Source organism: Magallana gigas, chromosome 2 (assembly GCF_963853765.1).
Source record: "Magallana gigas chromosome 2, xbMagGiga1.1, whole genome shotgun sequence".
In the NCBI taxonomy this organism is placed as follows: domain Eukaryota; kingdom Metazoa; phylum Mollusca; class Bivalvia; order Ostreida; family Ostreidae; genus Magallana; species Magallana gigas.
The window spans coordinates 3,067,848-3,090,323 of record NC_088854.1 but is presented as its reverse complement, the minus strand read 5'-3'; the positions used below and the strand labels follow the sequence as shown (position 1 = coordinate 3,090,323).

Genomic DNA, 22,476 nt, shown 5'->3' with positions numbered 1-22,476 from the left:
TGGCTTCATTCTTTCTTTTATACCAGCTTTTAAAAAACTGCAGTAACTGTTTGGGGATAAAATTTGAACAAAAAGGAAAAAATTAAGTATTCTTATATGTTTTTACTAGAAATAATAATTAGGAAAACATAATTTTAAGGGGCATATTTGGCCAGAATTTTGGTTGGCGTATGTCCATTGTGCGGTCATATGACATCTGAACTGCTGTTTCCATCCCATGAATCATTGCAGCCCCTTTCCCGTACAGCTTTGTCATCTCTGCAGTGCGTCTGACCCCAGGTCTCTCTGAGGGTGCCTCTACAGTTGGGGCTTTCTTATTGGCCTTTGCTAAAACAAAACACAAAATTAAAATTATGAGGACTTCTCTGCTCTATATTAATATATCAAATTTTAAGATTGCATTTTACTTAAAGGAGAAAATTATGATGAAAGTATTTCAACTTATAAAATCATATTTTGGGGACAAGGCCGTTCAGAATGCTATGAAGCTTTTAATTGATTAGTAGATAAAATCATTAACAAATATGGACACTGTACCTTCCTCAATCTGAATCCTTTTCTGCACTCTTCCATCTTCACCAATGATTTCTTTAGATGCATCTAAAAGTCAAAATCAAAATTTAATAAGATTTAGTAAGTGACTTTCAAGTTTAGCGGTACTCCAGACTTTTGCACATTAAATTTTGATCATTGTAAAATAAATGGTACCTATTTTTTTTTAATGTCGTTATTTGTGATAGTCCATGTCTGTAAAGTTACATATAGTGTCTCAAAAGTAAGGTATTTCCTCTTTCATGAGCATGTATATACCGTAAGTACTTTTGGGTATTATAATGAAAGTGTAATCATAAATAGATTTGTCACCATTTGATTTGTGTAGGAAAATAGTAACAATGGGATTGACACAGAGATAAGAAATGGAATTTTAGTTAATGATGTGATACAAGCCAGATAAAAGAGATGCAAAAAACATAGGCTCAAAAGGAAATTTGGGTCTTCCAAAAGATGGATCGGTTACGCTTGAAGATAAGCTGAAGATTAAAAGAAATGGGCATAAAAATGAATCAAAAGGGTGTGTGCTGGGTGAGACAAAATATCCTAATTTTGATTTACTTTTGACACATGCATTTTAAACAAAAATAGAAAGTTAAATTGACAAATTGAATAACACTACCACTTCCTCCACATTATGTGTGGACTCTAGACTCCATGGTCTCATGTAACTCACCTCTTTGTTTTCGATGTTCCTCTGAGTGAGCAAAGAACTGAACCATTTCCTCAGTCAGTTCCATCTCATACACCTCGCTGTCATCCGAATCTGCCCCTCCATGAGAATCCGGATCTACCACTCTGCTGGCCCGACTATGACCTTTTTGTCTTCCAGCTCCAGGATTCTGCTGACATGCCCCCCTCCTCACTCCTCCTCTAGACCTCCCCCTTCCTCTGCCCCGACTTGGACTGAATCTGAATTGCTGCCCTCGTCCCACACTAGGTGTTGTACATCTTGAAGAGTTCATACTTTGAAAGTGACCTGTGAAGTTCATAAAGTTTGACATGGACCTCATTATGTAGAAGTGTCTTTGGCACCACGCCATACTCTGGTAGTAATGCTTCCAATACCTGTCAAAGCATCGGCTCATGTGCCAGTGTTGTGAAGAAAACCCTGGGAGTTTTTTGCTGCGTTTTTGAGGAGAGGCTTCGTCGATGCTTTCATCAGTGAAACAACTACTGGACTCCAGGCAGGAGCTGCATGAAGGATCCTCACTGTCCTTGACCCCTGCTCTATAATCACAGTCAGTATTGCTTAGGTCTGGGTCAGGGGTCAAACTGGTGAGGGTGTTGTTCAGTTCTGATGGGGGCGTGTCACAGTCAGAGCTGGTTAGTTCACTGGACAGAACTTCCTCCTGTTCCACTAACAAAGTTTTACTCTCAATGATTATCAGTTCACTGTTAGGATCTACATTGGTTATTGTGCAATCTGGGGCTTCCATCCTGTAATAACAAAACATATCTTCTGTATATAATTATTCACACTCAATGGTATCTAATTCTTACCATCATATACATGTTCTATACCCAATGGCAGATGTAAAGGGAGCCCAGCCCCTCCCTCTTTTTGTAATTTTGTTTATAAACGTTGTTGTTCTTATAATGTGTCAGGTACACTTTACTATACTCTGTCCCAAGATATCCTGGATTCACATTTGGCTTAATTGCTTAATATTTATAAATACCTCAGTGATCAAACGATGTTCATTCAAAAGTATGAAAAATTTCCAAGATTTCTCAGTCAAACACCCTTGTTAGCTTATCAGGTTTCAATACAATGCTAAAAAATGTGATGTCTACGGGGATTTTGTATTGCAGCAAGCCCGGATGATAACGTTGAAAAATTGCGCGATGTATTCCAAATGGAGAAAAAGATGTATAAACATTCCCCATTATAAATCTCCGTAAGGAATCTGTTTTCGTTCCTGTGAATTTTTTTGAGTGAAAGATGATAATGTGTCAATGAAATTTATCTTGGAAATTATCAGTTTCAACTATTTCAATTGCACTTCTTTCACAAGTACACACATATGTGTATTTTTATTAAAAATCGTCCAAATGTGCTGCATAAATATCTTGGGACAGACGATAGAATAGCTCAAAAGAGTGTCTTAAAAACTTCCTAAACCTTAGAGCTTCCACATGTCAAATCCGAAATATCTGAAATTTTCCTGGCTTTTTTTGACAATTTTGATATTTTACTTGCCTGGCAAATATCAAAATCTTTAAAAAAAAAACTTTGCTCCCAACGACCTTTGCCCTGGACCCACTGCAGTCCTCAAGGCAGCCCCGACCCTGGTCGCTTAGCTCCCTTTCAACAAATCCTGGATCCACTACTGATATATCATAATTATCATGGTTTAATGCATCCAGGCCACGAGTGGACTCGGGACCCTGACGTTGTGAAGATGGGTTATATGCTGATAGACTTATTATTTTTACAAATAAGTACCAATATTAAATAATTTGAGGATTCAACTGTTCAACATGCATAAATGAAATGTAATTCATGGTATAATTAACATTAAATATAGACGAATTGTTATCCAAAAATATGCTTGGAATGGCACAGCAGAGAAACGTTTCAGCCGTAAGTAAACAGGTACAGGTGCACATGAAGATTTAAATCGTGTGTTAACTAACCTGAAAACTTTGCTGCTGATAAAAATACGATACCACAGAAATGGGCTCGATATCCTTTTTTCAAATTGTTCGTTTATATAGGCATTCTCGTGATATTATATAAAATGCGAAAACGTTCTCTTAACGATAGTTCGAAAATCCTCGATCTCTCTTCGAAATGCTCTCTAGTGTAAGAAGATATGTTTGGTATAACGTTCGGCCGTTTGGTATATACTGATCGAAAAGTGAAGTTACTTTCTAAATCTTACGAAGAAATGTGTGTAACGTTAAGTATGTAAAGTACAGATTGGTCAATACGGTAAATACAAGTCATTAAGAACGTTGAAAAAAAACGACGTGTTAAAGGATAAGTATCAAACCGCAACTTTTTAACTTTCGCGGGAAACCTCTACCCGAGAAAGCTTGATCACGTGACAAAGATGGTAGCATGGAGAGCAATGAAACGAGAACACAACATTTGTTTTGTGACAGTTTGAACCATTGATGGTAATCCATTAGTTTTTTACCTACCTAATGTAGAAAATGTCCAGTTTTGATAGCTATAATAGTTGTTATCAGTTTTAGATATGACCTTTGGCACCGATACACAAAGCAGTGGTAAGTCATGGTAAGTAGGTATAAGCAAACATTAACAGTGTAAGTATGTGTAAATATTCACTACATTATGGTGTTTTGTTTTTTTCGTAATTGTTTCATTGACTTCTATACAGTTTGATGTTAAATAAAGACTGGTCAATGATTTTTCTGACTATAAATAAAATGCCCAATACACCCTCAACTTTGATTATAAATAATGTAATATTGCTATGAATACAGTTTGATCATGTCTAAACTATGCTTATTTGACAATTGAATACTGTGGTTTCATTAATTTTCAAGGGCATCAGTTTTCGTGGATAAAGTGAAAATCACAGTTTCAAGGATACGTAAATTCGTGGCCAATGACCCAGTATCAATACAAAATGTTAATAAAAATTGCACTTCAATGAACATTTAATTTTGTGGATCAACTAAACAACGAAATCCACGAAAATTGGTATTCAACGAATATTGATGAAACCACAGTAATTACCGGCCATATATATGGGTATGTGCATGCCAGAATGTATAAATCTGCTGTGTCAGCGGCATGCAGATTACTCGGGGTATCTGGTCCATTTCTTTATCTACCTGTTCACATGAGTCCATGAGCTTAGAGTAAAAATTTCTATGATTATTGTTCCTCTATGCCTTGTACATGTCAGATTCTGTTTCAACATTTTTGTTGAAATTTGCCTTTGAATACACATTAGAAATATTGGAAAACTGCATCCCCAATTACAAACTACATGTATAAATTAATCTCTTTTTCTTTGTTACATATTTTCAGGTTCATTGATGCCCAAGGTTGTAGTTGTATGTTGTGGCAGCTGGAAACGCTGTGAGTAATGGTGAGACAGGTGGGTCTGCTGCCCGCAGGGTGCCAGCCATGGAACAATGACGTGGTGGCTACCAGTGGCGACCGCTTTGTCTACTGTGCCACACTGGCCATGTACATCTATCAGGTAGCTTATTAGAGGTTTCCCTTATTTTTCAAAATTGTTGTTAATTTATTTAGATGGTTGAAATTAATTTTTCTCACAAAAATTGGTTCCATATTTGGCATTTCTGAGGAATGTCCATGTACCATACATCCACCTTCTGTGCTTCTATTATCTGAACATTTAGAGTTTATTCCCAATAATTCACAAAATCACATAAGTTCAATTTCAATACTGTAAAACGAGAAAATATGGCGCACTACAAATTTTAGCGCCTTTGGCGCAACTGCCTCTGAGTGCTAAAATTAATAGTGCGCCAACGATTTTCCATATGTATTAAATTTCTTAAAGTTGCAAAATAATAACGTTAGTCCATTATTAAGGCTATATAGAAGTGTTCATTCAGATGCTGTCGGTTGTGTTTGTTTAAACAATTACACAGGTAAACGGTATGGGATATCGGGTATAAGTGCCTAAACATGGATTTATTAATTCAATTTTAATTGCTTTTTAATATCTCTCATTAGCACCTTGAAAATTGGGCTTCTACCATGCCACTTCCATTTAGCGCCTCGAGGTGAAAATGTGATTAAGCGTGGCGATCGTTAACGCTGACAATACATGTACATGATTGATCATATTTCTTTGATCTCTGATTAGTGGATATAAAGATAACAAGACGATACCTATTTTTTGTGTTTTTTTAATGTAAAATGATTCTCTCATGGTGATCGAAACTCATGGTATTTCACTTTTAGTTTCGGGACTCTTCTAGTGTTATCCAAGTCGACAAGTTAAATTCAAAGTCCGATAACTCAAATTTGTTTACCAACAAAAATTACACATCATCGCCAATAAATGAAATTTTCAAATCTATCTACTGACGATTTACACAAAAGTAAGTGTATTGTTCTCAACGACAGTTTACCGTGCATGCGAGATAGAAATCAAAGTCGTTGTGTTCCCGTGCTTGAGTGAACACAGAACTAAATTTTGGGCGTGATCGTTTATCAAACAACAACATTTTATGTATTTTTTAAAAGAAAAGATGCATGCGCTAAAATATAATTGCGCTAATGTACTGGCACTTGCGTTTGCGCTAAAATACGTATGCGCCAAATTTTCTCGTTTTACAGTATATTTCCAATATTGTTATGCAAGTACATGTAATTGCATTAAGACATTTATGAATAATTATACATGCTTCATCAGCATATACTCCATATTAGAAAAAATCCAAATTTGCCATAATTATGCTTATTATAGCAATGATAATATAATATTTTATCATGTATCAATATAAACAGTAATTGAAGAATGGTGACAAATGCCTGATTTTCAACATATTGTGAAACTTTGATCATGCTCTATGCTCCAGCCAAAACCACTACTTTTCCAGTTTACATTTCTTTTTATTAATGCATGCTTGTTTTGAAAAGAAATCTATTCAAATCATGCCCATTATGTTTTCTTCCAGCTTGATAGAAAATTCAATGAGTTCCGGTTGATTTCCATCATGTCAGAACACACAAAAACCATCAACTGTGTCAAGTTTCACCCCACAAATTCAGACCTGATAGCAACAACAGGGGCAGATAAAAAGGTCATAGTGTGGAACATAGCTACACAGTATGTGGTGGCCAAGCTTGATGTGGTGACCCGAGACCCACCCAAAGCTGTGGGCTGGACCTCCGTCAAGGGTAGTGATGCTGTGTGCTTCATCCAGGGGTCGGGACCTCTGTACGTTTGGGCCTACTCTACAGAACAAAAGCTTCAGACCATCAAGGAGGCCTCGGGATTTAGCTCTTCTGTCTGTCAGTTCAGATGGCATCCCAAAAACCCAAACAGAGTTGCACTAGGTCACCTGGATGGAAGTATATCAATATGCAACATAGGTATGTTGTGATTTTCTTATGGAACTTTTAGTTACAAAAAATTTGCTTATTTTTGTTCTGTCAGAAAGATATTTTCATATACTTAGGAGGAAAAAGTCAGAAGGGAATATGTCGGCCAGAGAGTGAGGATGAAGATGAGGATGACCCAGTTACTGCCCTGGAGTGGGACCCCCTGTCCGCTGACTATCTGATCATGACCAACACGTTCCACCCAGTGCGCCTGATAGACACGGTTTCCGGGACCGTCATCACAGAGTTCAAGCTGCCCAGTGCTGCTGCCAATGTCCACACCCTAGCCTGGATCTCTGGGGCCCCGGGGATGTTTGTCACAGGGGGTCAGAGATTACTTGCTTAATATTTTACCTGGATCCTGCTTTTTCTTTACATGAAAAATACAAATATTATATCATTTTGTAAATATTATTTAGATGTCAAAAGTGGAATTCTAAGAATGTGGAATGTATCAAAGTCAACACCTATAGAAAACATCAGGATAAAGAAAACGGGGATACATGCCCTTCAGACAATAAATGTGGAGCATCACTCCAGGGTAAAGGATGTGAGGGATGGCCAGGTGTCCTCCACCAGCCCTACCCTCACTCCGGCCAGCACCAACAGCTCACACTTTGTTCTTCCACCCGCTAAGATTGTATGCGCATTCCTGGATGGAGGTGTAGGCCTGTATGATCTGGGTGGAAGGAAATGGGATTTCCTCCGGGATCAGGTGAGTATCTGTAAAGAGGGACATTGGTCCCAGCAAAGTGGACACTGTGTTGTAATGCAAAGAGGGAGAGAGACTGTTATGTAGCATGGTAGTTCAAGTAAATGTACTGTAGATTCAACATACATAAGGTGCAATAATTGTTTGATGATTTGTGTTTGACTTACCTGGTCTGTATTTTGACACAGGGCCACATAGAGACTATATTTGACTGCAAGTTCTGTCCTTACAACAGAGACATCCTGGCAACAGGCAGCTTTGATGGTACCATCAAACTGTGGGACATCACCTCCATGACTGCAGTAAGGAGGCACATATTTAATGATCTTGAATGAGTTGATTCATCAGTTGTCAATGATCTAATACCTCTATAAATATTTAGATTAACAGTTCCCCAGGAAATGAGGGTGTGGTTTACTCCCTGTCTTGGGCCCCTGGAGATTTGAACTGCATTGTAGCCAGTACCTCCAAGCATGGCATGTTTATCTGGGACGTTGGCAAGGGGCGGATCATACAGAGGTTTCAGGATGTGAGTGACACCTGTCAATCTCTGTCATTTACAACAGCACATGGTTCAGTGGGATTTATATTTTCTTTGTTTTGTAGACAAATAAAACAGCCATATTCTGTGTCGCCTGGAATCAGAAGGATTCTAAGCGAATTATGTCTGCCGGTGCTGATGGATACTGGTAAGTCCACTCTAGAAAGAATGCTTGTTGACACTGTAAGATTGTAAACTTACGGTATGTTACTTTGGTACATTTTCTCCTGCAGTATTATCAGACAAGTGAATGGCGAGATTGTCCAGAAGTACAAGCACCCAGCTCCAGTGTATGGCTGTGATTGGAGCCCAGAAAACAAGTAAAGAATGATTAAGAATTCTAATTAGTAACATCTAATTACCAGGTTCTGACTCAGATATGAAATGCCTCAATACATGTACCCAATAAACTCAGTTCTTGCCAATTTAGAGCTCTGTCAACTTTTCTATATCTTTTCTTTATACATTAGAGAAGATCTTTGACCTGTACATATGTATATCACCATTTGAATGCATTTCTGTTCTACAGGTAGTGTTGTACAATCATCTTCTGTTTGTGAATTTCAGAGACATGATGGCCACTGGTTGTGAAGATAAACTTGTCAGGATTTATTATTTAGCTACCATCACTGATCAGCCATTAAAAATTTTCTCAGGTATATTTTTGAACTGGAGATCCAATATTTCAAGGCAATGGGTTTCAATATTTCAGCAGTACATGTATGTAAAATCTGGATTTAAAATGGTAAACATGGTGAACATGGTTTCAAAATTTATTATTTTGATTGTTATTTTGTTTAACTTGTTAACTTGCACTTGTTTAGGTCATACTGCTAAAGTATTCCATATAAAGTGGTCTCCCTTGAAGGAGGGCATGCTGGCTAGTGGCTCTGATGACAGGTAGATTATCTTTAGAAACTTAGTTTTTTTATCAATTTCTTAATCAGTATATCAAATCAAATGAAAAACTTATGGAACAAGTTTTTACAAAATTGATAAATAATAAATATGTATACAGTTGAACTTCGATATCTCAAAACTGATATCTTGAACACAATGGATATGCCAAAGTGATTTGTAAGTCAGAACCACTTATTTATTCAGTATTTTACCCTTGATATCTCAAATACTCTGATATCTTGAAGTTTTAAACAGTCCCATCTAGTTCAAGATAACGAAGTTTGACTGTATCTGATTAGTGTATGGGCTTCATATTATTTACAGCACGATCCATGTGTGGGATTATTCCCAAGAATCCTGTTTCCAAGTGCTACGAGGCCACGAGGGGCCAGTGAGGGGGATCATGTGGAACTCGGAGATCCCGTACCTGCTGGTGTCGGGGAGCTGGGATTACAAGATCCGGATCTGGGATATCCGAGACGGGGCGTGTGTGGAGACTCTACTGGACCACGGTGCTGATGTTTACGGTCTGTACTCTAACCTAGTCACGGGATTATCCAGCAATGAAATGTTCTCATATAACGCTGTAAACATCTCTAATAGAGACCCTGCTGGGCTGGGATTATCGATTCTCTCTGATTTGTCATGAGGTGTCTGCTAAAGGACAGACAAGTCACCCTGAGTACCCTTATTGATGTTTGTGACTATAAGTCAAGGTAATCGATTTTGTGTTTGATTGTTACAGGACTGACGAGTCACCCAGAGCGCCCCTTTCTGATGGCCTCCTCCTCCAGAGACTCAACAGTCAGACTGTGGTCCCTCAATTCCTTGGTTCAGCCCATCGAACTCAACATCTTGACCGGCAAACCCTGGGCCAGCGTTGTGGGAACCACAGGTCAGTAGATTGATTCATGTTTGTTTCACTAGTAAATACTAGTATATGTATATGTATGTGTTGAATTCACAAAGAACATATGGAGGCCTACACATTAAACTATGGGTCATCTATTGCTGACATAGAGATTTGTTTGTCTATTCATTACACCATGGGTCAAATCTTGTTTCACAGTGTTAAAGAACAGTGTCAACTATAACACTAAAACTACTCATTGGCCAGAATATTTGTTTAGATGGTTAATGAACTATGCTTATAGTTAATAGGAATTTTGACTTATATGATTGTTCAGATTCTGCCATGGCATTAGGAAACCCCCCTATGTTATGTGGGAAAGGAAGTAAAGATATCAAGGCGGAAATGGAAGCAGGTCTTCCTTGCAACAACAAAGAGAGACTAGTCAAACTGTGTTCCAAGTTCTTCAGTGTAAGGAACAAAATCAGTACTGATGCTTTTGATGAATCATTTCTTTGTTATAGACTGTACATATGTATGAATTATTGTTTAGATTTACATGTATTTCAAAGATATAAGCAGTTTCTTTTGATAAACGCCTCAACAAAATTGCTCTCTTGTGTAGATACATGTGTTTTTATAGATAGTGGACTTGTATTACTATATATCAATCTTGTACTTCAACATTGACTTCTTTCAGCCACCGACAGGGGCAGATAACCTGTGGGAGCTGGTCTCCGTGGTGAAAGGGCTGGACGACTCTCTCCTGTCCGAGAGGTACAAGAAAGGCATCATGCACGTCAAGCACCTGACCAAGTTTAAGGCTGTGAGTGATTCAGGATTTAATTCAGGGGTTTAACTTTTCCTATCACCATGTGATAATGAAAATTTCTATAGAACTATTAGCAACAGTATATCTGTATGTACATTGTGATCGGATGATTAAAAAATTTGTAAATCCTAGGTAAGAGATTGTTAAACATTTGCATCTGAAAAATAGGAATGAGGAGAGAGTCCCTGACTGTACAGATTGTTTTCTTTAATGTATCGTAATAATCCTACCTGACAACTGACATGGAACTACTGTAAATATTTATATATGGATTAGTGCTCTGATATCTGCATTAAGTGACCAGACTCTCATGTTATTTTAGTCTGAGGCCTAGAAGCATGAGATGGTCAAGATACTGTCATTTGGCGTAGATGTATTACTAAAATTTGAAATATTTTACAAAGAAATATATTGATTGATGCTGTGATGTTTACATTATTTCAGTCTGAGGCCCAGGAGCACGAGATGGCCAAGATGCTGTCGTTTGGTGGGGGCATAGGAAGTATGTCCAGAGAAGCCAGGCTTCGGGAAGCTGCCAAAATCTACATCCGGCTGGGGAACCTCCAGAGATACTGTGAACTTTTGGTGGAGCTGGGAGAGGTCGGTCACCATCAAACGTTGTTTTAGTGACCTCATTGTCCAGGAGCAAGTTATGTTTATTTGACCCCATATTACTTTTTTTGCAGTGGGAGAGAGCCATTGCAGTTGCCCCAGGTGTTTCATTAGAATACTGGAAATCTATAACAAAACGGTAAGCTAAGTTTGTCTGATTTGGCAATAAGGAAACACATGTACAATGCACCAGAATTTATATGAACTCAGAATCCTATACTGAATGTTCTTAGTGCCTCTGAGATGTGTAAGATTTGGGATTCTTGGCCTCCAGTCTACGGCTTTTAATTTCCCTCCAACTTTAAAATTTTGTGACAGAAAAGGTTAAGGTCATAAAATTAATGAAAAATGATCAAAAAAATTTCGTTTGGTTACGACAAAAATTCTGAAATCAATATGTTGTTTGTCTGAAAACACTCTTATTGTATCTGTTTATTTTGCCAATATCTTTATATTTTACTATTAGAATTGAACCTTTTATCTTTCTTACAGATATACAAAGTTTTTGGCCAAAGAAGATGATGAGAACCTGATCCCGTTCTGTACAGCTATCGGGGACCCTGAAGCCCTGGTCGAGTTCTCCTGCGCCCGTGGACAGCTGTCTGATGCGGTGCTAGCCGCTCAAGTTGCCTGTGAGGGGATATTTGATGAAATGACCCAGACAGATCATACAGACAAGGGATTGTGCAATGGAATAAAACCAAAGAAATCTTACCAAATGTAAGTTTGTTAGGGGTTATACATACTGAACCAAATACAAATCCTACTTAAAGTGAGCTTTATAGCCTGTTCCAAAGGCATTTGTTATGTATGCTGTAAAAGTGGTTACTAGCATTTATGCTGGTGAGTAAATACTTTTTCTCTAGTCAAACAATATGCATGGATATTAATTATATGGATGCATGATTTTAATACCACTATAAAGTTTTGAAATTTTTAACCATAAGTGCAAGGTATTTTTGTGGTTGTACATGTAAACTAGTGCTGAAACGAATGTTCGAATATTCGCGAATGAATAGTAAATTTCTAATATTCGAATGTAGATTTAGCATTCGAATATTCAATCACATGTTTAACACCCATATTAAGCACTGAAAACTATGCAGCGTCGTTTTATTTTGTTACGATGGAAAAGAGAAGCTGGAAACATTTTACTCTGAATGAAAGTAAAGACAAAGCCACGTTTGGTAGAGTCTATTACTTAACCCAGTAATAGACTCTTCCGCCATGCTTGTTTACATTGAAAGTAAGAGCAGGGTTTACATTGAACGGAAACATTCTGGATTTTTCAATTCATATCAGACGAAGAAATAATTTGCTTAAATGTTTGAACAACTATGAGCTACAGAGAGTTAATATTGAAAGATACACCGAAAGTTAAACAGAACATTTCCGGAATTATAAGCGTCATTGGTTTTCTTTTTGGGAGTTGATTTTTAATCAACTCTCCTATGCAGTCACTCGGACAAACCGAAAGTGAAACAGTGTTTGGACCTCAGCACAAATCATTGCTCCTGACAAGACTTAGTTCTTGAAAATAATTGATGAATTATGTATGTATGTAATGATGTAATGTATGATAAAGCATTGTTTTTCAAGGAAACTTATTTACAAATACCTTAAAAATAGTCAGATTTTAAATGGCACGAACAATTTAAATATTTTTTGTAGTCATATGTATTCCTACGCCAGAGTTCAATATAGTCTCGTTCAACTCGACGCTCGGCTGTCTCCGTAAACCCTTGTCGGAGATTTACGGTGTCAGCCGAGCGTTTGGTTGAACGAGACTAGAGTTCAATATTGCTTGGATCCATACAATTTTCGAGAAATATTTTTACCAGTGATACATAGTTTGATTGAATTAATTTTATCCTTAAATATTATTTAACATGATTCATGTGGAGGTTTCTCGACATTCTAGTCGAAAAAGTTCAAAAATTCATATTATAAAAATATGCGTAATTCAAATTAGAAACTACGTATACATGTACTTGTCATGCAAAATAACATATCATTGATTTTAAAATAAATAAACATCGACAAAATCAACTCCCGTCAGTTCTTCAGTACTTTGATTAATACTAGCTGTATCAAACATGGCAGAAATATTTGGAATGGCTTACGAAGTTACGTATCGGTCTGATGCAGGAGTCAGGACTGCAGTATATTATTAAAGAAGTAATAAATCTTTTGATTTTAGTTGATGGAAATTTAAAAAAAAATTAAGTATATTATTATTTGCATTAAAAAATAAAGGCGCACCTAATTCAATGGATACTTGTGCATTAAATGTCAACTTCGAACAGACATGTTTAAGAAGTCTACACATATACCCACTTAGTAATACAAACTATCAAATATGCTTAATACCTTGTCTATGACGTCTACGAATATTCGAATACGAATCGAATAGCACTCACTAATATTCGAATACTGATTTATGGTATTCGTTTCAGCACTATTGTAAGCTTTCCGCCATCTTCGCTAGCCAAGGGTTTTCGGTCCACTTTGCTCCCCATAAACCCTTGGCGGATTTCCGCGTAACTAGTGTAAATTTCCCATGCCTTTAGTTAACCGTTTTTACAGTAGCTAAACATTTTGTGGAAAAAGTATTGAGTTTTGTGGACTTTTGCCCTTACCCCCCAGGTTTTGAGTTCCAATGGCCTAGGCTTGTATGAGGAACACTGTGATTGACCTGCTTGTCTATTGTAGGTTGTTGACCGGTACCGTTCAGAAGTTGGCCGACTGGTACTTCCACAACGGATCCCCCGTCCTGGCTGCCTGTTGTCACATGTCTGTGGATGATTGTCAGGTACAGTCTTATCAGGGAACTCTGGGAGTTACCCGATCAATGCAAAAATAATGTACCTGTATTTGAAATACCCAGAAATATGTCTTGGGGAGGGGGGGGGAGTGTTCTGTCTCAAAATTTGCAAAAATAGGGTAAATAAAATGTAATCTTATCCATTTGTGCCAGATTTTTTTTTTGCAATTTTAAAAGTTTTTAATAGTAAACAATACTGGATATATTTTCTGCCTATTATATTTTTGTATAAAATAAGAAAATGACATTGAAAGAGATCGGAAAAAGACCAAAATTAATAGACAGTCTCAGAAATAAATGGATATATGATAATCTAAAAATGAAATCTATTGATTAGAGGTCTAATACTGATATCAGTGCTAAAAGTTTCGTTAATGAGGTTCAAACACTGCTGTTTTAAGATTGATTAGCAAAAGTAGAGTGCTAAGGAAAGGAATGCTATTTTTTATGCCCTCTCTTGGACTATTATGAATGCATCATAAGTGACTCAGCGTGGCTTTTTTGAGTTGTAATAGGTACATACAAATTAAAGAGTGGGACAAAATCGTGTTTTGGCTATGTATTCATAACAGTTTACAATTGATATACGTAAATTCTTTATCGTACTGACCAAGATCAAAATGGTCATCATTTCATATGTTACTCTTTTGTAATGGTAATGGTATCTGATTTCCGGAATTCAAAATGAATTCTATTTTCTGATACTAGAACTTTTGATATCTTCACATGAGTAATCTTTTAATCTTTGCTCTCATTGACAGCAAGCTGTGCAGTGCCTGATCCAGGGTCATGAGTTGGAGCTGGCAGCATCAGTGGGTGTTGTCCTTGGTAACGTGTCCAAACAAACCCACCAAGCCCTGGAGTATTTGTCTCGGAGGTGTGAACATCTCGGGAAATGGTAAGAATTCGTCGGATCTCTTCAGCAGCACAATAATCATTTCAGCTCATGGATTCTAGAGAGTAATGGATCTTTGTACAGTTGAAATGAATGGTTATTTTGTTAAAAAGGGAAAGGAAAATGTACATAAAATTACAAATGAGTTGTGTATTAGTTGTCTGATTAGTTAGGTATTTGGGTGTTTGATGTCTGCTGTGTCAGATGATTGATCCCCTTGTCGTACAGGGAGCTAGCTGTTGACCTGCTGAAGCTGATCCCAGAGAACCGAGACCTGGTGATCCGGTGCTGTGCCAAGTGTGCTGCCAGCCGTGATGAAATCAACTACCTCCATACTAAGGTACGTAGGCCAGTAAAAGTGTGTCTAGTTATTTTAAGCCAATAAGTGGAGTAGTTCAAATTATTTTTCCAAGATGGAGAGGAGACTCATGATCTACCTTATTACCTCATTAGCTTCTACTTCATAAACATATATGTATATAAGTATGTATATAGGTATACATTGATAGAATCCTACACCTGTTTATTCATGATCTAAATTGTTCAATGATAAATATGCTCATTCTCAATACATGTATACCTGGTACACATCATGCATTCTACATGTTTTATACAACAGGCATCTCTCCCTTCATTAGAGGAATGTTTACATGAAGCAGAAACTTTGAAGAATCAGATAAAGCCGGTGGACTGTATTCGGTATTATGTTGTCTCATCAACACCAGAGGTCGCTCTAGAGATCGGATTAGAGTACATCAAAGGTAGGCAGTCTCAGTTTGTTTGTGTGACAAGCCCTTACAAAACGCATAGATGCAGCAACTTATTGTGAAACAATATGTTTATAAATGATATAGAAGAAATTGTTACTTTCTTGTCCAGTGACATTCTGCTTTAAAGGGGCATAGTCTCATGTATGAAAATACAGAAAAATTTACAATTAAAACTTTTATTTGTAGACGTGGAAAACATTACGGTGTTTTTAATTTCACTATGTTCACGGTCAGACAATTTTCCGTGAATATTAAGCCACCGTGAACATTCACTGTGTATTTGTAATCTCCGTGTATGCCGCCATTACAGATGTTATTGATAGATGTGTGCGTAAGTGGGGCCTAAATAACCACTTCCCTATGGTAATTATAGCACTTTTAAAAACGCAGGCATAAATATTATGTATGATTAATGTTAATTAAACAACTAATTATAACGGAACATTCGATTCACCTTTTTCTTTTATCACCCATCAGCTCTGCGGCCCTATCGAAGCCATTGTTGTTAATACGTGTGCTAATTGCAACTCATCATTTCGGACATCTTCAAAGATTCCTGTACACCCTGCGGGTTGTTTGCGGTTGGCATTCATATTGAGCAGTTGTCTTTTAAGATTAAATGATTATAAAGTGGTACAGTTTTTAAACAGATTACCCCCCCCCCCCCCCCCCGAATTTTCAACCTCAAAATGTTGGAGGCGCAATAAACAATAGTGCGTATTATCTTCAATAAAATAGTTAAATTATTTTTCTAATAGTTTTTTACGGATTTAGGGCAGTAAATTAACGTGATTCCAAAGAAAAACAATGTAAAATGTATGGTAATATGTTAGTTACATATCATATATGTTTTTTCAATCTTCATTTAAAATGAAACCGATTGGCCGTGAAATTAAAAACACCGTGAAAGGTACTAACACAGGAAATCCTGAAATTTTAGACACGTGGAATTGAAGACGTTTACAGTAACCTTTGTGAACAAATAAATGGAAAGAGCTTTTTTCACATGTCAAAGAATTGTAAACTTTATACTTTTCTTGTATAACGTAAAAATTTTTGGTTGACCATTAGTTTAGGCAATGTAAACATTACAAATGGACAATTAAGTTGGAAATTTTGAGCACAAAATCATAACAATGCCCCTTTAAGCATTATTTCTCATATTTTAGCTTCCATGTCAAAAGGAAGATATTCCCTGGATGATATCTATCCAATCCTTCAGTTCATGAGCTCCATCCGTGCAGATAAACTACAGCAACCAAAGCTAGAACAGTAAGTGCAGATAAACTACAGCAACCAAAGCTAGAACAGTAAGTGTAGATAAACTACAGCAACCAAAGCTAGAACAGTAAGTGTAGATAAACTACAGCAACCAAAGCTAGAACAGTAAGTGTAGATAAACTACAGCAACCAAAGCTAGAACAGTAAGTGTAGATAAACTACAGCAACCAAAGCTAGAACAGTAAGTGTCGATATACTACAGCAACCAAAGCTAGAACAGTAAGTGTAGATATACTACAGCAACCAAAGCTAGAACAGTAAGTGTAGATAAACTACAGCAACCAAAGCTAGAACAGTAAGTGTAGATAAACTACAGCAACCAAAGCTAGAACAGTAAGTGTAGATAAACTACAGCAACCAAAGCTAGAACAGTAAGTGTAGATAAACTACAGCAACCAAAGCTAGAACAGTAAGTGTAGATAAACTACAGCAACCAAAGCTAGAACAGTAAGTGTAGATAAACTACAGCAACCAAAGCTAGAACAGTAAGTGTAGATAAACTACAGCAACCAAAGCTAGAACAGTAAGTGTAGATAAACTACAGCAACCAAAGCTAGAACAGTAAGTGTAGATAAACCAAATGTACATTAAATGTACCTAACCAACAGCAACCAAAGCTAGAACAACTTATATACAGTAACTACAGAAATTAAAGCTGGAACAATTAATGCACTTAAAACTACAAGAACCACTTCAAAAATGTTGTCCTTAAATGTTTATTTTTGAAATGATACATGCATCAAATACAAAATGCAAAAAATGGCCAATAATACATGTATTCTTTATCATTGACAGATACAGAATGGAGTTACTGTGCCTCTGTGCCTATTTTGGATCATTAATGGCTGTAAGATTAGGGTATGATGAAATTGTGGGGCCACTGTTAAGACATGCAAGGTAAGCCATATGTTGTACAGGGGTGATACTGTAATTTACTGTCATCAGTTTGGTTTTGTTTGCAAGATAAAGAATTTTATGCATTACCTTGGTAGAAACATCGTGAGTAAAGCTGGATTGCGACTACCTATAACGGAGGAATCTGTCAGCAGAGAGTTGGAAGCTTGGGACACAATATGCAAGGCTAAAGCCAACTGGTGACTCATTGTTTATCTCAACTTCTTCAACTTTTGTTTTTCAAATACTCATAATGAGTTTATATATGTACAAGTATGTCAAAATCAAATCCATTTTGCTTTAATTATTGCTTCATTTTTTGACTGGTTGCATGTGTTTGGATAGTATAGGAGTGTCATTGCTCTGGCATGTTTAAATGTACCTACATGTAGATATACAGTTTTATTATACAATCTTTTTCTGTTCCCCAGTTTCCCTGAGCCCCTGGAGTTGTCCCGAGTAATGACCTCACCGGAGGTCGTACAGAAGTACGAGGAGTTGCTGCGTAAATCAGGGGGAGATAATCACAGTGACAGAACGGGCCCAGACTGCGCCTCTAGCTCTCGCCTCTCGTCTCACTCGGACGTCCATGTGTCCTGTATATCTCAGCACAGGGTCCAGGTCTGTAGTAGGAAATGTTGGTCAAACTTACATACATATTGAAGAATGGAAGTTGTGGTAGTGATTGGCATAGATTGACGCCTTATGAAACCGAAATACATAATTAAGTTAGTTTTGTGTTAGAATGGACAGTCTTACATCAATATTATTAATACCCTTAATCAACATTAATCTGAGATTCTGTAAGTCATCTAGTCTCGTTTTGTCAGTATTGCAATACATATACTGTTACTTATTATTAACGTATATACTGTAAACTCAGTGTACTTTTGTAATTGTTGATGTATGTTTCAGGGTTTGGCCTATTTCCTAGAAGATGGCCGCTCTGCAGTGTCACCCAATGAAGCGCTGATGTGGGCTAAAGTCAATCCTTTCTCTCCCCTGGCCACTGGACTAAGAATCAATCCATTCTGAATATAGTGGAAAGAGGCAGTGAAATATATGGACTAGTACTGGTATCTTTATTCCATCCTGCCCCCTCCCCCCATCCACTCTCCAAATGACACACTGCTCTGTATTTTTTCATCTTACTTATACAGGTCGGGTACACTACCTTATATGGATAGCATTATTTAACACGTGACAGTATTTTCGTCAAACAGATTCTCCAATCCAGTGAATGAGTTGCAATGCATGACGGTCTACAACGTGTTTACGATCCAACAGACGCACGTGGTTTTTGTCTGTTTTATTCACAATATTTAATTGCTTGCCGGAAAGTTTGTACATCTTGATTTTTTCTTTAGAAGGTAAAAAAGGAAAGATTACGTACCATTAACTTTGTTCCATGCTCACATTGAAAAATACTGTTGTTTTAGTTGATCAATTGTTGCTTCAAAAATGATCAGTATCAAACGACTGACAAACATACGCATACAAGAACAAACAGGTTTTGATATGAAAAAACTGCACAGTTGTGTATTGGTGACTTTATCATTGTGCACTAAAAATAAATACAGGTAACTGTACATTTTTAACATACGTGAATAGCCACGGTAGTAGAAATGCACAAATATACAAACGCAGAAGCGCAAGCTGTGCAGCATTTAGTATTTTGTCCGTTAATTAGGCATTCTGATGAATGTCCCTGAAGAAAATATCAACGCGCATTCTAAAAATGTTGTCTTAAATATGGGATATCACGTGAAAAACGGTACTCGCTGCTTCTAATTCTATAGGACGTACCTCTCTTTTGAACATTGAAAATGGGGTATTTAAATAGGTTGATATAAGTCCTCATATGCAATATTTTTTAAATGTGAGCATAGAAATTAAAGTTCAGACATAATTGTCCATATTAATTTCATAAATTCTGAAAAATCATTCAAAATGAGTTTCCAAAGGACAATTCAAAATGGTATATATTTTCAATACGCTTTGTATACACTGAAACTTGTAGTAGCCCACAATGCCTTGCAACTCATTCACCTGATTGGTTTGTCGATAATAGTAAACAGATGGCTAATTTAGTATGCAAATTTATGCCGACGTCACAAAATATAGTGGTCTCGACCTGTTATATCAATGAGCACTTTGCTTCCCAACAGAATGCATGACAATGGTGATAATATGTACAGGGTGTTACATAATAATTGTCCCATTTGTCATTCGCCAGTGCTACGACACTTTCCTACCTAATACTGTGGAATGTTTGTTGACTTCATGGGAACCTTTAATCCATGAATGAATATTCACATTGAATTATGGAAAAGCAATTCCACAAAAAAAGAAATCCCCAAAATCCTTAGAAATATTGACAGTCTACAAAGAATTGATATGATTCCACATCTATAAGTATTAAAATGTTTTCATCTGATGACAACAGAGTGATAAGAGATGTTATGTTTACTTTTATTATTGATTTTATTACTTTTCCTTCCATGTCAACATGTGAATTCACCTGTGATACTTGTACAGTATTTTTTACAAGTCTTTAGTAGCTATTTTTTTCTATTTGTTTTTGATTGCTAGTCTATTTTCTGTGTTTCATATATTCTTTTCTTGGTGGCTCTAATCTGCAATTCTTCTGTGATGATCTCAGCCAGTTCTTTTTTTATGCGTCAGGTTGTGTTTTTATAAATTCAGGTGCATAATATTTATGTTTTATATGTTGTGAGAGTTACCGCTCTGTGTACTGTGATATGTAATGTTTGGTCTTTATTCAGTTTTTCATTAACTTGATACTTGAATAATTACGAAATAGGTAGATTGGTTGTACAATGTTTCTTTTTTTTTCAAGAAACATTATTTAAGCCCAGATTGTAAAAAAGAAATATAACTTTTATTTTGTTTAGAATTCTATGTGGTGCATTGTTATTACATGTATCAATTTTTTCAATTTTAATAATTTATTACTTGTAAAAGTGTATTTCCATGTCATTTCCTTTGTTTATTGTTTTAAATATGTTACAATATGTATTGATTACAAATTACAGATAGTGTTGGATTTTTTATGTATCAGTTTTCTGTAGATAGAACTTATATACATCAAATGATAGTTATTAAGAGATAGGTATAGCTTACGTACATCCCATGATCGTTAATTAAAGATAGGTACATGTATAACTTATGTGCATCCAATGATCGTTAATTAAAGATAGGTATACTTATGTACATTCGATGATAGTTAATTAAAGATAGGTATAACTTATGTACATCCAATGATAGTTAATCAAAGATAGGTATACTTATGTACATCGAATGATAGTTAATTAAAGATAAGCATAAATGATGTGCATTCAGTGATAGGGGATCACAGTTGTTTGTGTCCAGGTAGTCTTACATATAAGAATAATCAGAGACAGTAGCTCATTTTTTTTTAGAGAAATGGTTGTGTATTCTGGTGCAGTTCTGAGAGTCATGGAATTTTTTTTACAGAAACAGAATACAAAAATGCGGCTTTAACAGTCCAGTTGTTATAGAATCCTTTTAAAAGGACTTAATTCTGATATGTTTTATTTGTGTAGATGGTACTTTGTACTTAAGATGGTGTTTTGGAAAAGATAACAGTTATTTAATGCAGTGACAACCTTTGCTCCCTTGCTATCTGTATTCAGGGTATAGCCGCCAGCATTATCCCATCATATCCACGCCTCAACAGTAGCATCATATCAGATCCCCACACCTCAAAAGCAACATTTTCTCTTGATCCCCATTCCTCAACAGAAGCATTATTTTCAGATCTCCATGACTTAACAGCAATTTTCCAACAGATCTTTGCACCACAACTGCAACATTGTCCCCAGATCTCCATACCTACCTTACAACAGTAGCATTGTCCCCAGATCCCCAGGCCTACCATATAACGGTAGAATTATCCCCAGATCTCCATACCTACCATATAACAGTAGAATTATCCCCAGATCCCCAGGCCTACCATATAACAGTAGCATTATCCCTAGATCTCCATACCTATCATATAACAGTCGAATTATCCCCAGATCTCCATACCTACCATATAACAGTAGAATTATCCCCAGATCTCCATACCTACCATATAACAGTAGAATTATCCCCAGATCTCCATACCTACCATATAACAGTAGCATTGTCCCCAGATCCCCAAACCTCACAGTTGCAATACCCATTAATCCCCACAACTCTTTAGATACATTATTTTCAGATTCCCACGCCAAACAGTAGCATTATTCTTTTTATTACCATGCCTCAGCAGTTGCATTATCCCCAGAACCTTGTGCTTCAACAACAGCATTACCCCCAGACCTCACTCCTCAATATTTGACTGTGTTCAGTTACTGCATTGTGTACCAAACTGTCACCTTACCCCAATGTCATCAACATTCTGAAATTACCTTACATACTTCTGATATCCTGTAAAGACAGGGCCATATAGTTGAGGTAAAACCTCAGATTTGAGGCTGAGAGTTGGTGTTAGTGACAGTGAGGCATAATAAACCTTTCCTTGATTTATTCACTCACTGATTATTTCTATGCCGTCCATGTTGTTTACAATAAATGCATAAGCAGAGATATTTTGTGGTTCTTTTTATTTAAAAATGTATTATTTCAACCAGATTATAGCAGAATAAGAGAAAGAGATCTCAATCTTCATGGAGTTTTCCTTAAAATTGGTAACTTGAGCCATATATTGATATTAATGCCTAAAAC

General features: G+C 36.6%; 2 protein-coding genes across 2 annotated transcripts; one reads left to right on the top strand and one right to left on the bottom strand.

The window, feature by feature from the left end:
* Positions 1–87: 87 nt before the first annotated feature.
* LOC105331320 (gem-associated protein 8) lies at positions 88–3,365 on the bottom strand. The gene is made up of 4 exons (XM_011433456.4): positions 3,193–3,365; positions 1,229–1,992; positions 538–600; positions 88–327 (listed from the first exon to the last, which is right to left on the bottom strand). The coding sequence occupies exons 2-4, from the start codon at positions 1,989–1,991 to the stop codon at positions 119–121; spliced, it is 1,035 nt and encodes a 344-aa protein (XP_011431758.3). The 5' UTR covers position 1,992; positions 3,193–3,365; the 3' UTR covers positions 88–118.
* Positions 3,366–3,448: 83 nt separating this feature from the next.
* Positions 3,449–22,340, top strand: LOC105331321 (WD repeat-containing protein 17). The gene is made up of 27 exons (XM_011433457.4): positions 3,449–3,678; positions 4,562–4,736; positions 6,190–6,607; positions 6,694–6,942; positions 7,036–7,331; positions 7,517–7,630; positions 7,711–7,857; positions 7,935–8,017; positions 8,103–8,189; positions 8,437–8,525; positions 8,694–8,769; positions 9,094–9,296; positions 9,515–9,664; positions 9,957–10,090; positions 10,320–10,445; positions 10,896–11,051; positions 11,138–11,202; positions 11,556–11,783; positions 13,776–13,875; positions 14,649–14,785; positions 15,011–15,122; positions 15,402–15,543; positions 16,722–16,824; positions 17,629–17,730; positions 17,826–17,927; positions 18,159–18,348; positions 18,643–22,340. Exons 2-27 carry the CDS (start codon positions 4,620–4,622, stop codon positions 18,760–18,762), a joined length of 3,846 nt encoding a protein of 1,281 aa, XP_011431759.3. The 5' UTR covers positions 3,449–3,678; positions 4,562–4,619; the 3' UTR covers positions 18,763–22,340.
* The last annotated feature ends 136 nt before the right edge of the window (positions 22,341–22,476 follow it).

Excerpts from the sequence above, each read along its gene's own strand:
- LOC105331321 (XM_011433457.4), top strand. The coding sequence starts at position 4,620 with ATGGTGAGACAGGTGGGTCTGCTGCCCGCAGGGTGCCAGCCATGGAAC. Across the intron at positions 4,737-6,189 it reads TGGCCATGTACATCTATCAG|CTTGATAGAAAATTCAATGA; the intron begins GTAGCTTATTAG and ends GTTTTCTTCCAG. Across the intron at positions 18,349-18,642 it reads TATCTCAGCACAGGGTCCAG|GGTTTGGCCTATTTCCTAGA; the intron begins GTCTGTAGTAGG and ends TGTATGTTTCAG.
- LOC105331320 (XM_011433456.4), bottom strand. The coding sequence starts at position 1,991 with ATGGAAGCCCCAGATTGCACAATAACCAATGTAGATCCTAACAGTGAA. Across the intron at positions 601-1,228 it reads GGAACATCGAAAACAAAGAG|ATGCATCTAAAGAAATCATT; the intron begins GTGAGTTACATG and ends TTTGACTTTTAG. Across the intron at positions 328-537 it reads AAGGATTCAGATTGAGGAAG|CAAAGGCCAATAAGAAAGCC; the intron begins GTACAGTGTCCA and ends GTTTTGTTTTAG.